General features: G+C 38.2%; 1 protein-coding gene across 8 annotated transcripts in view; it reads left to right on the forward strand.

The window, feature by feature from the left end:
- Nucleotides 1-16,344, forward strand: part of SYNE2 (spectrin repeat containing nuclear envelope protein 2) — a 378,879-nt gene that overhangs the window by 295,690 nt on the left and 66,845 nt on the right. For all 8 annotated transcript variants that reach the window (XM_064292573.1, XM_064292575.1, XM_064292574.1 and 5 more), the window contains 8 exons: nucleotides 965-1,096; nucleotides 4,198-4,394; nucleotides 5,324-5,456; nucleotides 6,797-6,979; nucleotides 7,388-7,534; nucleotides 9,610-9,786; nucleotides 11,522-11,677; nucleotides 15,531-15,683. In XM_064292573.1, the coding sequence (XP_064148643.1) occupies nucleotides 965-1,096; nucleotides 4,198-4,394; nucleotides 5,324-5,456; nucleotides 6,797-6,979; nucleotides 7,388-7,534; nucleotides 9,610-9,786; nucleotides 11,522-11,677; nucleotides 15,531-15,683 (1,278 nt within the window). The remainder of the gene's footprint in view (nucleotides 1-964; nucleotides 1,097-4,197; nucleotides 4,395-5,323; nucleotides 5,457-6,796; nucleotides 6,980-7,387; nucleotides 7,535-9,609; nucleotides 9,787-11,521; nucleotides 11,678-15,530; nucleotides 15,684-16,344) is intronic.

Consider the following 16,344-nt stretch of genomic DNA (forward strand, 5'->3'; position numbering starts at 1 on the left):
AGGACATACTCAGTTTGAGAGTGATATGATATGGTGATATAAAATTTATTTTCAGTTTAGTGTGTCAAATTATATTTATATCAATATTTCATGGTATTTAGAAAAAAGATGTTATGGGCACAGTAAGCTTCCCATAATAGCCAGGTGATCCACTAATAATGAGGTTGCAGTTTTTCCAACAGGTTATATTCAGCGTCAGTAACTCAGCCCAGTGATGTGCTGGGACCCTCACAGTGGGCTTCTGTGGAAAAGGAAAAAGCTAGGACCAGGCTAGACTAAGACTAAGGCAATAGTAGTCCCTGTATGAAATGTAAGTACTCCCTGAGTGGCACGAATGGTTAAGTGCTCTGCTACTAACCAAAAGGTTGGCAGTTCAAACCCACCCAGAGTTGCCTTAGAAGTGGGGCCTATCTACTTCTTGAAGATCACAGCCATTGAAAACCCTGTGGAGCACAGTTCTACCCTGAAACTTTGTTTTTTTGGTTTTGATGAAGCATGAACTCTCACTCAAGCAGGCTTTCAGTGGAATTAGGCCTAGGCAGCAGAGTAGAATAATGTTCAGTGGACTAAGGATGAAGGCTCAGTGGAGCAGCCTGGCGCAGGGACTTCTCTTGAGAAAACCTTTAAAACAGCCCTTTGCCTTTCCAAATAAGAGATAAGATCTTATGTGGCCCTCAGTACTGTATAGGGGTATATGCTAAGAGCATCACTTTAACTCTTTACACAGTTTGACATGGTAAGCATAAAAAAATGGATTTTTTTAAACCTCGGCCTCAAAGGCAATAGAATTGCTTTCCATTATACACTAATCTCTTAACTAGTGTGAGCAACATCTCTCAGAAACCCCTGCAATCTGCTTTAGTTTTGTATAGTCTGGCATTCGTTTTTGCTTTTATGATTTTGTCATTGTCTGGTACCAATCTAGAAAAGTGCTTCCACTGATTTTATGTCCTTGGTTTTCCAGAAATGGGAAGACTTTGATGAAAACTATGCATCTCTTGAAAAGGAACTGGAAATTCTTATATCTACTTTGCCCTCTGTGAGTTTGGTGGAAGAAACAGAGGAAAGATTAATGGAAAGAATTTCATTTTACCAGGTATTTTGCATCCATTTGAGTTGTCAAAGGCATGGCCCATAGTATTTTGTTTTGCTTTGTTTCATTTTGACTAAGTTTGCTTGATTTTGAAGTTGTGTAGTTTGAATTGAAATGAAACACATTGCTCACCATACAAGTCACTGCTAGATTATTCAGGTGGACAGCCGATTTGTTTATGAGCCCCTCAGCATAACCATATATTACCTTTGTGACCTTACTGTCTCTGAGTCTCAGTTTCTTTATCTATACAGTGTGGATAATCAAGCCATTTCTACCAATCTCAGGAGGTTGTTGTAGATGTCAAATGAGCTGAAGTGTGGAAGGTACTGTGTACACCATGGGCCCCTAAGCATATTCTTAGTTTTATTACCACTGTGAAGGCCTGACTGGATGCAGCCTTGTGATCAGACCATAATCTTGTTACCTGCCACTCGCATTATAAAAAGACTTCAAACTTCTGAAAGTTCTTGTCCAACTTAGTGTGCTATTATTAAAGTCTATGTGTCTCAAGTTTCAATGTCATAGAAAAGAAAAAGCCTTCATATGGTTTCCAAGTGACATTGAAAACATAACCAACAAGATAAAGAGTTCTAGATCTTCTCAACAGAAACAGTTCAGCAGAGAAGCTTTGAGGAATGTAAGATACTTAGTTTTAACTTTAGAATATCCATTGTCAGAATTGGAGTTGTGCGCCTAGAAGGTAGTAATCAAATATCAATATTAAAATTTTAAAAGCAGGTTTCTTGCCTAAATAGACAGTGGAAAATGAAAGCAGGAAAGATTTGGCAGGGCCCTGCCATCCCTTGAATGTATTTATGCCTTTTTAAGGAACATTTTCAAAAGAGCACTGGTGGCACAACAGTTAAGCACTGGACTGCTAACCAAAAGGTTGATAGTTCTAACTCACCCAGCAGCTCCATGGAAGAAATATCTGGCGATCTGCTCCCATAAAGACTAAACCTAGAAAACCCTATGAGACAGTTCTCTGTCACATGGGGTTGCTATGAGCCCAACAACTACAAGGGACATTTTCCAGAGTCTGGAACACTATATTTATAGTCTAGATGCCCAGAAAGCTACAAATGGTCTCCTTGTCATTTTACTGTGTTGAGCCTAATTCTGAGGGTCTTCTGGAGGGGGAAAAAAACCCTGCTGTTTAATTCTTTGTTAATCTGGGGATACAAAAGTTAACATTTGAAGAGCTAAACGAATGCAGTTCAAAACAGATAGCTTTCTGTTTATGGGGATGGAAAATTTGCCAGCAGGTATTGGTGATGGTTACACAACACGTTTGATGTGATTGGTTTTATTAAATTGTACATGTGAAAAATGTTGAATTGGAAAATGTCGTATTATCTATATTTTTACACCAATTAAAATAGAAAAGAAAAAGACCCCAGGTAGCATTTTTAAGCCTCATTTTAATACGAAAGCCATCTAAAATTAACCAACCTAATAGGAGCCTGATTATCTCCTCAAAAGTGACCATATTTTTTTTAAGTTTGTGATTCTATTACGTTTGAAGTATTAAAAATAATAATAATCATCCTTCTAAGACTTTTAAATAGATTTGCCAGACTAGAGGCAGACAGATAACTCAAAAGTCCCCTTCACTTGGAGACTTCCTAAGGCTGTTCTTAGCCCTCTGAGTCATAGAAAGGGCTGCCTGTGTTTGACAGATGTCATCTTCTTGGTCAGTGGATGTGTTAGCCATGAAATGGAGGGATCAGTTGCCTGGCCTCTGAAGTCAAACAAACCCATGTTTAAATTCTTGGTCATCACTTTGCAGGCTAACTGACCAGCACAGTCTGTCTCCCGTGTATAAAGTGGGGGAATTAAAGCTTCTCAGAGATGCTCGAAAGATGAAGTGTCTGGCCCAGGAGGGCTCAAAATTAGAACCGCTTTTTAAAACTGATGATGGAAGTTTTATTCTAACTCACAAACTAGGGAGGTAGGGAGAGGGGAAGGTTAACAAAATGGACTGGTGGAAAGGGCATTGGAAGTGGAATTTTTGGTAATTTTTAAAAAAGGCTTAAGTTAATTGGGAAATAGCAAAAGTTCTGTTTTGATAATAATTTAATTTTAAAGATGAAATTAAACAGGCGTCAGGATACATGTCATTATCTGAACCCAGCTGTGGAAGATAATTGCCTGTAGACAAAGTTCTCTTCAGGGGATTATTGCACCTGTCGTTTTGAAGTTTTATTTTTGTTTTCATGAAGTTGGATTAATGATAATATGCTATCTGTTTTATTTTTCTAAAATCCTTTTCCTTTCTCACAACTAAATTCTTAAATTCAAATGACTCTACAATTTTATCTTTAGTATTTGGGTCTAAAGGGTAATAAATGATGATTTCCTGTTTATCCTGTTCATAGCTAGGTCAAACCTGAAAATCTTCAGGTGGTCAGGCAAGAGAACAGAAATAAGTGATGCCAGCTGGCTGTATAGTAATCGGGGTGGTGGGACTTGGGGAACTAAAGGGAGCAAGCTTTTCTACAGGTGGAAGCTGCTACCTGCTTCCAGGCAGTTTCTCCACATCAGAACGCAGACCCAGTATTGCCAGGCCTTCCGGTTTTCTGATTTCTGTGTAAAATTTCCTGATTTTTAAAATAATCCTCAGGTCACACAAAACCTGTCACATCAGTTTAACCTCCAGATCAGTTTAAAAACATAGTTCTAATTTTCTAAGTCCTTGTGTACCACAAAATGCTGAACGTGGCCTGCCAACTTGTCTTTTCTTTTTGGCTTTGAATGGAGAAATGGGAAATCTAAACGAATGGTATATATTTGTGGACTTTTGTTTTCTGTTAACGTGTAGAAGTGTATAGAATTGAATCTGTGCTCTAGACCTGCACTAATCGGGCACCCCCTTTGTGATAGACAGTTGACACCAGGCTACAACGTACCACTAATCCTGTCTGTCCAGCCAGACTGTATGTCTGAGGGTTGGGAAAGTTTTTGTTTCTTTTTTTTTTTTTAATGTAGCTGTTTAATGAAGTAGTCCCTGTTGTAAATGTTCAATGAAGTATTTGTGAATGGGTTGAATTGGCTGATTTTTGTTGTTGTTGTTAATTATTCTATGTTTTTATTTTTATTAGCAAATAAAAAGAAACATTGATGAAAAGCATGCCCGGCTATACCAGACTCTGAATGAAGGCAAACAGCTGGTGGCTTCTGTGAGCTGTCCGCAAGTGGAGGGCCAGATTTCAAAACTGGAAGAGCAGTGGTTGTCCCTAAATAAAAAAATCGACCATGAACTACACAGACTTCAAACACTTCTCAAGCATCTCGTCAGGTGTGTTTTCTTTGGGGTTGATGGGCTTCCGATTTTGCTGTGGAGAAAGACGTCAGAGGTATAGCCAAGCAAATTTTGCATATGGTCCATTTATACTGTGTTTTCCTTTAGCAATCTGAAGCAAATGGGTCTCTGTTCTGAATGAGATCGAGTCTGATATTGGTTTTCTAGACTGGATGTTATGTAATCAGTTTGCTGGGAAATGTCCATAGGTTTCCATGGAAGCTAGGAAGTGGTGTTATAAAGTAACAAATGTATGTTACATTTACACCATGATGTTGCTCTTCCTGGCCCTTTTCCAAAAGTTCATTTTTTTGTCTTTAGTTAACAGAAGAGCATAAAAAACCTTTTTGAGTTCGTTAGGGAAATCTTTTCACTTAGGTGGTATAATCTTGAACCACGTGGTGAAGGTAGGTAACATAAAATTTAGATCTCATTCTCATCCCTGCTCTTAGAGGGCTGCCTAACCAAAGTTTAAATGTTATAAGAGGGACATTTTGTTTGATATTTTCATCATACCAGATAAATATGTTGGCATTCCGCCAACAGCAATTGGCTATTACCCAGCTAACACAAATGCTGGTTATACTTTGACTCTAAGCACATTTGTAGAGAACATTCGATGAATAAAAACAATCTCTGTCCTTACCATGGGTATACTTTTGTGAAGGTATAAGAAATAAAAAAGAAGGCTTTCGACTTTAAAATGCCCCTTTGTTCCTGATTAATCATAGTGGAGAGAGTCCTAGAACATGTCAAGAACTTCAGATAACGGGGCCTAGTACGAAATAGAATGCAGTTCTTAAAAACATGATTTTCTGAATAACAGAACCGATCATCATAGGCAAATATACAAAAAAATAAAAAGTACTGGAGATGTATGTCATCACCAGACTGTAATTTCTTATCTCTCGCTTTGCTCCATTTAGCTACAACAAAGATTCAGATGAGTTAACCGAGTGGTTGGAATCTTCTCAGCAAACTCTGAATTACTGGAAAGAACAGTCCCTCAATGTATCTCAGGACTTAGATACAATAAGAAGCAACATAAACACCTTTTTTGTAAGTTGTTGTATGCTATGCTCAGATAATTATTGGTGAGAAATAAATATCCGGGGAAAAGTATCAGATTGATGAGATAGTCTCCATATTCATTTGTCTATAAAAGATAAAACTTGGCCAAGTAGCAGCTACATTCTTCAGACTTTTAAGTATTTGTTTATATTGTTGGTTTTTAGAGCATCATTTATAGTGGCAATGACGCACACACGTTGCCGTCAAGTTGATTGTGACTCAGCGTGACCCTATAGGACAGAGTAGAGCTGCCGCACAGAGTTTCCAAGGAGTGGTTGGTGGATTTGAAATGCTGACCTTTTGGTTAGCAGCCAGATGCTTAACCACCATCCCACCAGGGCCCTTTATAATGATAATAAGTAATTTTTTATTTGATCCTATAAAATATATGGAAACCCAGGTGGCCTAGTGGTTAAGTGCTACAGCTGCTAACCAAAAGGTCGGTAGTTCAAATCCACCAGGCGCTCCTTGGAAACTCTGTGGGGCAGTTCTGCCCTGTCCTATAGGGTCACTATGAGTCAGAATCGACTTGACGGCAGCGTGTTTGGTTTTGGTATAAAATATATATAAATTTAAAACTTGTTCTGACATGGGGCATGTTTTACAAATGCAGAATATATACCTCCCTCCCCCCGCAAAAGAGAAAGACCTTACAGGATTATTAGTTCATAAATGTTAAAGTTAATAGATGCATGGTTTTCAGTTTTTATACACAGAATTGGGATTTCTACTAAAAAGTTTTGGTTCTATGATTTTGAGGATTTTTTTTGTTGAAGAAGGTATTACTTTTGCAGTAGGTGCACTCATGGAACCTTTTTGTGTTTTTCCTTAGTCTTTTTTTCTTTTATCCGTTTTTCATATTTTGTGGCTGTGGTTACTCACTGGGGTATTAAAATGTGGATATTTTTAAATACATTTGAAAAAAATCTATGCATAGGAAAGCTTTCAGATATTTTCATTAGTTTCAAATATAAAATATCATCATTAAAAAATAGTTGCATTCATTAAATATAAACTTTTGATTATATTCCATAGCCTCTTTTTAAAGTTACCTTTGAAATAATGACTTTTTTTTTTTTAATATTAATTCACTAGATTATAAACCATTTGAGGGGCAAAAATTACCTCTTTTTTTTGCTGCTGTATACCTAATGCCTGAAACAGTGCCTGACACATAGTAGGAAATAAATTATTTTTTTCCACACACATTCAAATATTTGCTACGTTTAATTTTGGACTCTAACCTGTTATTCTGACATTTTAGTTTGTTTTGTCTGGGCTGTACTTTAAATTTTAAGTTTCTAAATTTTAAAACTTGTCTGCATTAGGACTTTTTAAAGGAAGTTGACAAAAAGTCCTCCTTGAAGACAGCAGTTATAAGTACCGGGAACCAACTTCTTCACCTGAAAGAAGCTGATACAGCTACGCTGAGAGCTTCTTTGGCTCAATTTGAACAAAAATGGACAATGCTCATAACTCAACTTCCCGATATTCAAGAAAAACTTCACCAGGTAAGTATTTAAAGACCCAGCATTGGGAATTAGCATTCATTTGTTAGCTCACGGAAAACTATTTCTGAGTCAGTAATTTTCATTGACACTACCTATGTCTCTCTGGCACTGCTGAATATAGGTCTTAATTACTAGATTCTCCTCCAATGGGGTCTTTCTTAAGAGAGAAATCAGGCTTAATTACTTTATTTCCCAGTTTATCTCTGCCACTATGTTGGTTTATGTGAAGGTCATTGTCATTGTTCTGGGGTCTCGTAATTCTAAGCTTGAATGCTGCATTTGTTTTTGTAAATATCCTGCATAATTATGAATCAAGACCTTTTATCAAACCAGATATCATCTTTAGTGATGTCCTGATTGATTTTGTTAACTGCGGATAATTAAATGGAAATCATTTTGTCCTTGCAGCTTCAGATGGAGAAATTGCCGTCTCGTAAAGCAATCACAGAAATGATTAGGTGGATGACCAGTGTAGAGCATCAAACTGCAGATGAAGACTCTGTGCTCTCACCAAGTTCTGCATCGCAAGTTAAAAACCTTCTTCACAAGTACAAGGTAATTATACAAAAGGAGCCAGAAGTCTTTTCATGAAATATGAAGGCAAATCAGCCTGAGGGGAAATGCTAAACAAAGAGACATGTAGGATAGAATTTAGAAGAAGTAATTCTGGGAGTGGGGAAAGGGGTAGTGGATGATTCTGAAGAAATGAGCTAGTATGCTTTCTCTTGTTCTTCTGCTGAAATTCCTTCAGTAGCTCCCGTCAGCACAGAACGAAATCCAAGCCATTCACCTGCTCTGGCTTCTCTACTTAACCCACGTAAGCCTTGGACTCTGTCTGAACCAAACAATCTGCAGCCCTCAACTGTTTCCAAGGAGCCCTGGTGGTACAGTGGTTAAAGTGCTTAGCTGCTAACCAAAGGGTCAGCGGTTCAAACCCACCAACCGCTCCATGGGAGAAAGACGTGGCAGTCTGCTTCTGCAAAGATTATAAACTTGGAAACCCTATAGAGCTGTTCTACTCTGTCCAATAGTGTTGCTCTGAGTCAAAATCAACTTGACGGCAGTGGGTTTAACTGCTTCCGGTGCTCTCCTTCCTCCACGCTTTTGTACATGCTACACCTTGACCTGGAATGCCCCATTTTTTGCTGTATAGGTCCCTTTATTTATCCTTCAGGAATCAGATCTAGTATCTTCTCATTCAGAAATCCATCCCTGACTCTCTCGGCCAGATTCGGTGACGTTCCTGGATTAGATGTATCTGTGACGATATCAATAGTCCCTACGACATAGTGTTATAATTATTTGTCTGCTTATCTGGATTATCACCTAGACTGAGTTTCTTGACAGAAGAGACTGTCCTTCACCTCCTTGACCTAGCACAGTTAGCACAATACCTGACATCCGGTGGATGTTAAATAAATGTTCTTTGAGTAAGAGAACGAGTAAAGGAAAGGTAGATCTCCTTCTACAAGTAGGTATGAATGCAACTTCCCTGTGATATTTGATTTCAGGTAGATTTAACTAACATTTAACAAGCCACACAAAAACACTGATTGTGTGGCAGGTGATGTGCTAAACACTAGGAATACAGAAATGAATGAAAACCTTGGTCATTGCTTTCAAAGACCACGCAGGCTGGTGGATCTAGCCTCTGGTAGGCAGAAGGTGAATGATAAAATCACAAAGCATGATATTAGCAGAGGATTTTATTTTTCTATACCATCACATCCTAAGGTTAGTGACTAGTAGAATCTTTAAAGGTTCTCCAAGTATGTATTTTTAAAGGTTCTGGAGACCTATCACATACCACACGGTTTTCCCCATGGATGTCTCCAGAGAAGGTGCTAGAACTTTCCAGGATACAGTCCAACTTGTAACGGCCTTGATGGGGAAATGTGCTTGGCCCTGGGTGGATGTAGGGTTCCTATAGTTGTAAAGTCATCCAAACTGCTCCAGGAGGCCTGGGAGGCCTAGCCTGTCCCCAGAGGAACAGAAAGGCTGACTAAATTGCCAAAGTTCCTTAAAGGTGTTCTGGCTTTTCTGGAAGAGCCTTGAATCAGATATCTCATCCTGTTGTTCCCATAGCCATCAGGATGGCCCAGCATTCCTGTGTAGCTCTCAGGCAGTCTCTCACAGGAACCCTTTTTCAGATTCTGGGATTTAGGTTCAGATGATACAGCTACCATTCAAGGTGCTCCCTTTGGCTTTTCATTCTATTTGAAAGTAGTGAGCCTGTCTGTTCCCAGAAATGTATAATTCCTAAAAGAATCCCCACTCAAAGCAGACTCCTTGGGGGAGAGAGGGGTAGATAGGGAGACAAGGTAGAATGTAACTCCTGACAGGCCCCAGTTTAGACCTGGTCTTGGAATATTTGTGTGTGTGGCAATTCTGAACAAGGGAATTTTATCTAGATTCATCCAGTTCAGAACTTGAATCTATTAATAGTGCTTGATATAGTTGAGAAATAGCTGGAAGTTCTAGACTTCAAAAATACCAGTCAAGGCGACCCTCAGTTAATGGATGTGAACTTGGTGCCCCCTAGAGTGCATAAGGGGAAATCCAGTTCCTCTAACCTACTTCAATCCAGGTGTTGATTTGTTTATTTTTGTTTGTTTGTTTGCTTGCTTTAGGAGTTTAGAATGGAAATGGACTATAAACAATGGATAGTTGACTTTGTTAACCAGTCATTACTGCAGTTAAGCACTTGTGACGTAGAAAGTAAGCGCTATGAAAGAACGGAATTTGCAGAGCATCTGGGAGAGATGAACCGCCAATGGCACCGGTTACATGGAACACTGAATAGAAAGGTTTGTTGTGTGCCATGTGTCATGATTTGATATGTGGTTTCCCAAAATAACACTTTCTTAAAAATTGAAGGGAAAAAAATCAGATAGTTAATTTACAATTAAGCGTAGCAGTCATCTCAATTATAGCACCTTTATAAATCCTGTGTAGGAGCCATGGTGGCGCAGTGGTTAAGTGTTCAGGTGCTAACCAAGAGGCCTGAAGTTCAAACCCACTAGCCCCTGTGTGGGAGAAAAATGTGGCAATCTGCTGCCATCAAGATTACAGCCTTGGAAACCCTGTGGAGTAGCTCTACAGTGTCCTGTAGGGTAGCTATGAGTTGGAATCAAGTCGACAGCAACTGGTTTTTTGTTTTATAAATTCTGTGTTTTACTGTCCTCCACTGGTACACCTAAGAGAATATGAACATAGTTCTTGTATTTCTTCTGAGATTTCTTAGTGGGAAATTGAGATAGGCAAGTGAAGAGAAATTCTAGTTAAGAAGATATCAAGTATATATCAGACTCCTAAATGGTGAGAGATTTTGACATTTTCTGTGAAAGTTGATATTCAAAAGGAGAAAGTTATTTTGGCCTTAAAAAGATTATAAAAAGAAGAAAAGTGTATATGGCTTTTTGGGACATTTGTTACTCTGACTCGGAAAAAATTAAGGAAGTTTATTCTTTTAAAAAATATATCAAATTACAATTGGAGAATGCATACAAACGGATTTATAGAATTAAAATCCAAGTACATGAATGAACAAAGAACATGAACAATTTACAAAAGAGAATAGTATAATTAGTAAATAAACACGGAAATGTTTCAACTTCAGTATCAGATGTTCAAAAAATAAACATGTACATTATACACTTATCACGTTAAATAAATAAGGTAAGGATAAAACTCAAAGCCGTCACACCCATTCATTGCTGATAACGGCTTCAATACCCTTTGGAAAGCATTTGGAAAATTTTAAGAACCACATAATCATCTTATCACTTAACCCAGCAACCTATCTCTTAGACATTTATCTTGAGTAGATAGTCCTTCAAAAAGGCAAATAAATGCACATGAAGTGTTCAGCATTATTTATACTGGTGGAAAATGTAGAATGCCTTGATTTCCAACTATGGGTGAATAATCAAACTGTATTCATTTGATGAAATAATCAGCCAGCCTTTTAAAATTAATGTAAAACCTAAGTCATGACACAGGGGACTTATGGCGTAAACAAAAAAAGAATATAAAATTTTGTATATACTATGAGTGTAACCAAATAAAAATTGTACATATAAGAAATGAAAAGAATCACAGACATTAAAAACAATGATTATTAAATTGATAGAAGTATTTGTGATTTTTTAAAATATATATTGACATAAATTTTTATGTGGCTAATGAAACTCTGAGGAAAGGAAATTTTGTAAAGCTTTACATGTATTAATAGGTGATACAATGAAAAAATACTGACTACCATTAACATAATTTTATTTTTTACAGATTTTATGGAACCCCAAAGCAGCCAGCTTTCTGAGCATATTAGCTTTCATTTTTAAATGTTAGGTGTTTCTAAGGGAATTTTTATTCTATTTCCTGATTCATAAATCTTTATTCCAGAAGTTATTGGGAAATCTTATTAGAAATATTAGACTTTTAAAAAACCAAAATTTTCCTTTTAAAAATAATGTATCGTGACATTTACATTTTAACGCATGTGGTCTGAAATAAGGAACTTTTGTTAATCATAATTTATAGATACAACATTTCGAACAACTTTTGGAAAGCATCACTGAGAATGAAAACAAAATACAGATCCTGAACAACTGGATGGAGGTGCAAGAAGAGAGACTGAAAACTTTACAAAAACCTGGAAGTGTGATCTCAGTCCAGAAGACCCTCCTGGACTGTCAGGTAAGAGGGATACAGTATCTCACCCAAGTCAGCTGGGTTGTGTTAGTCACCACCAGTGCCAGAAAGTTCCCTGGGTGACAGAAATTGTTTGTGCTCAACTACTAACCTAAAGGCTGGTGGTTCATATCCACCCCGCAGCGCTACAGAGAACCTAGTGATCTGGTTCCATAAAGATTAAAAAAAAAAAATGCTTCCATAAAGATTACAGCTAAGAAAGCCCTATGGAGCAGCTTTATTCTGTAATATATGGGGTCACCATGAGTCAGAATTGACCCGATGGCAGTGGGTTTTATTTTGTTTTGTTTTTTATTCATTCCCAAAGAGGAGACAAAGCTGCTGTGGTTTGGGGTTAGTCTCCTCTAAACCCCCATCTAATTACTTTAATTTTTAAGTAAATTAGATAATTATCCATGGATTTTACAAAATCGCAAGAGTTTTTTATGATAAACAGGAGAAGGTATTTTCCTAATTATTATTGTTCTTAAACGGCTTGGATGTTACTCCTGAAAAAAAAAATGTTCAAAGGGAATTTTGATGTAGGTACTTTCCAATTATTGTGTTTTGTATTATTTTACCCAATATTTACAAAATTACTGTGAAGTTTCCATTATTTTTATCATTTCATTCTGTTTCTCCAGAGGAAAATATTTTTCCTCTACCCAATGCAAATTATGTTTTAAAAGGACAACTTTTCTCGTGGAACCACTGTCTGAGTCACATTTGGGCTTGAGGATGTTGGCTGTACCCTTTTTTTATCCTGCTATCATTTGCCAGGTCACCTAGTTTTTGAGAAGTCCTCTTCTCTCAGCTGGAGGTCGGTTCTCTTCAACTACTGACTTAACTGTGTCACTTCCTGTTCAAAACACTTCTGCTCTCCCCATAGCTGCTTTTGCACCTACTATAGGGAGGCACCATGCTTGTCACTGTCAGGCTTGTCACTGTCAGGGATGCGAAGTCAGTTCTACTTAGAAGGAGGTTACAGACTAATACTGGACACAAAATGTGACAGTAACACCACGGTAGGAGATCTTTTCAAATGATTGTATTCCATTATCTACCTACCCACTAGCCACCTCCACTGTGGAACTCTTATAGCCACCTCAGATTCAGTCACCTCCTGACTAGAAGCCTACATTCCACAACACAGTGCTCCACCATCCCCCAACCAGCCACCTTTACTAGAAACCGAGGAGTTCTGTTTATCCTCTCCTCTATCTCCAGTTATTAGTTGCTCTTGTTGTGTGCTGTCAAGTTGATTTTCATCACATAGCAACCACTTATGACAGAGTAGAACTGCCCCATAGGGTTTTCTAGGCTGTAATCTTTATGGAATTAGATCGCCAGGGCTGTGTCCCAAGTAGGTGCTCTCAGTTTACTCCTTACTATCTTGTCAGTCTATCCCAGTCAAAACTGGCTTAATTCAGGCCACTCTCAGGCCTGTCTTATTGCAGCAGCCTTCCCACCAGTCTTTCTGCCTCTAGTCTGTTTCCCTCCACTTCATTCTCTACGTGGCCACAGAGCAGGAAAAAGAAACTTAAGGACAGCTTCATTCTGTATGTGTGTTCATGTGCTGTTATTGCTACGGTTACTGTTTATGGTTCGTTTTTGTTTTTTTGTGTATGTTTGTTTGCTTCTTTCTCTCAGCATGCTCTACTCTGATCTGTTTTCCCTTCATTGTAGAGAAAATATAATAACTTCGGGAGTGACCCGAAGGCTTCCAGCATGTGGTAGTTTGGTATTTTGTTGGGGCTGAATTATAATACCACACTGTGAGACTAGCTGAGGGAGCTAGTCCCTCACCAGGGTTTAAACCCAGCCACCTGCCCAGCAACTGAGTGGTTGCAAGGTTCTCATGTCCCTTTTCTTAGGAGCACACAGTGATTCTTGTGAGGATTTAAAAAAAAAAAAAACAAAAAAAACTGCATTTCTTGTGAAAAACAACTTTCAAGAAAGAAAGAAAATTAAGCAGGGAAGGGCCGTTAACTTGAGACTGTGCATTCAAAACATGTTTCTGTCCTGGGGGACATCTAATGAATTGTTGTAACATAGTTCATAAAGAAAACATTCTACATCCTACTTCATTGAGTAGCATCTGGAGTCTTAAAAGCTTACAAGTGGCCATCTAAGATACAACTATTAGTCTTTTTCCATCCGGAGTGAAGGAGATTGAAGAAAAACAAAGACTCAAAGGACCAATTAGTCCAGAGGACTAATGGACCACAGGAGCCACAGCCTCCACCATCCTGAGACCAGAAGAACTAGATGGTGCCCAGCTACCACCACCGACTACTCTGACCAGGATCACAATAGAAGGTCCTGGTTAGAGTGGTGCAGGGGGGAATGTAGAACAAAATTCAAATTGATGAAAAAGACAAGATTTACTGGCCCGAGAGAAACTGGAGGAAGCCCTGAGACTGTGGTCCTTGGACACCCTTCTAACTTGGAACTGAAGCCATTCCCAGAGATCACCTTTCAGCCAAATAATAGGCCTATAAATAAACAACAACACATACGAGTTAAGTGTTCCTTAAGACAGTCATCTACATGAGACCAAAAGGACAATATATGCCCAAAAGCAAAGATGAGAAGGCAGGAAAATTGGACTAATGGAAATGGGGAACTCAGGGTGGTAATGGGGAGAGTGCTGACACATTCCAGGGAGTGCGCCTGTGTCATGGAACAATTTGTGTATAAACTATTGAATGGGAAACTAATTTGCTTTGTAAACCTTCACCTAAAGCACAATTAAAAAAAAAAAAAAGTGTCTGGATGGAAATGTGATACTGAAGAAAACGTATACAAATACTTCCCCAAATTTTAAAGTCAGAGATTTGAGAGGAATTCAAAATTCATCTTATCGGAATGCCAGAGGTCTTTTGTATTTCCCAAGTTTTCTCTAATAAGTTTATAATTTCTTAATAATAAAAAAAAAAAAACTTTTTTCCAAAATGGATTTCCATCCCAGTCCTGAGAAGGGCAGCTTAACCTTCCTTTCTCAATGAAGAGTGGTGACGTTGCTGCGATCCCACTTATCTCTGTTTCCAGACTCTTGGCTCCATGTTCTCCTTCTTTGAAGAGGGCTCATACAGAGGACATCTTTTTCAGAAGCCAGGTTGCAGTGCCTTTTATGACTGAATTAATAGACTCAGAGAGGGGAAAGGTATATTAAAGCAGCTTGTGCTATTACTGACACTGAACTACCAATAATTATATTTCCTACATATGCTACTTTGGAACCCCAGGGTGGTGAAAATGGTGAATGTGCTCAGCTGCTAACCAAAAGGTTTAGAGGTTCAAGTCTACCTAGCAATGCCTTGGAAGAAAGGCCTGGTGATCTGCTTCTGAAAAATCAACTATTAAAAACCTTAGGGAGGACAGTTCTACTCCAACACACATGAGGTTGCCTTGAGTCAAAATTGATTCCATAGCTAGTTTTTTTTTTTTTTTATGGTTTGAAAAACACCTTCCTGTTGCAGTGATTTCATTTGAGTTCTAAGCTAAGGGTAACATGGGGTGTCAACACTATTTTCCAAATGAGAAAGTAGAAACTCGGATTAGATGACTTATGCTTGGTCAAGCATCTCGTACAGGGCAGATGTGGGATGGGGTCCAGATCTTCAGGGTTCTTACTACCATGCCATGATGGCAAGGACTTGTTGCCTACATTCTCCTAAGATCTACAGCCGTGTAATTTAGAATAGAATTAACAGTATGTCATGATTAAAATGACGTAATGCTATTTAATTATATATCCTAGTGGTGTTTTTGCTTGAAAATGAAGAACTCCCTTCTCTTTTACTTTATTGTTTTCTCATATTGTGCATATGAAAACCTTTTTACCTTGCTCTTCCAGGATATAGAAAATCAACTTGCAATTAAATCCAAAGCCCTGGATGAGCTGAGACAAAGTTCCCTGACTCTGGAGAGCGGCACAATGCCGTTACTAGAAGATACAGCATCTGCAATTGACGATTTATTTCAAAAGAGGAACAGTGTTCTCAATCAGGTAGTAGAATTCATTTCAAGTGTACTATTTCTCTCTCTCTACCCTTCCTGTGTTTTGTTGTTGTTAGTGTTATTTTCTCATGGAGTTGCACAACTATATGAATATACTAAAAAACATTAAATTGCATACTTTCAATTCAAAAAAATAAAAAAGCTTTTATTATAGAATTATGCTGAGGTCACAAGACTTGGATCATCCACCTATAAGCTGTCCAGGGTCCAGTGTTTAAGAGCAAAGGTTTTATAGTCTCTGCCTAAATAAAGATCCTGGCTGTACCATTTTCTATCTGTGTCCTTGGGCAGGCTACTTGGTTGTTTAGCCTCTGTAAGCTTCAATTTCCTGTTCTGTAAAATGGGGATAATAATATTTATTTCTGCCTTAGTAGCAATGCCTGTATGGTACTCAATAAATGGTGCCCTACTGCCTGATCCCAGTATTAACATTTTGAAAATATTCCTCTTTCTTGTTTCTATTATAGTGAATGATGTTTAATGATTTTCTTACTCTTTGCCGCAAACCATATGAACCATTTCTTCTCTATGAAGCTGTAATCTTATAAGGGGTTACCCTTAAGAGCATAGACAGTACACCAACTTAATGTGTAGCAACCAAGAAAACCTTGTGCAGCGTGAGCCATGGCAGTGTTTCCTTGGGTGGCATG

Source organism: Loxodonta africana, chromosome 10 (genome assembly GCF_030014295.1).
Source record: "Loxodonta africana isolate mLoxAfr1 chromosome 10, mLoxAfr1.hap2, whole genome shotgun sequence".
Taxonomy (NCBI): domain Eukaryota; kingdom Metazoa; phylum Chordata; class Mammalia; order Proboscidea; family Elephantidae; genus Loxodonta; species Loxodonta africana.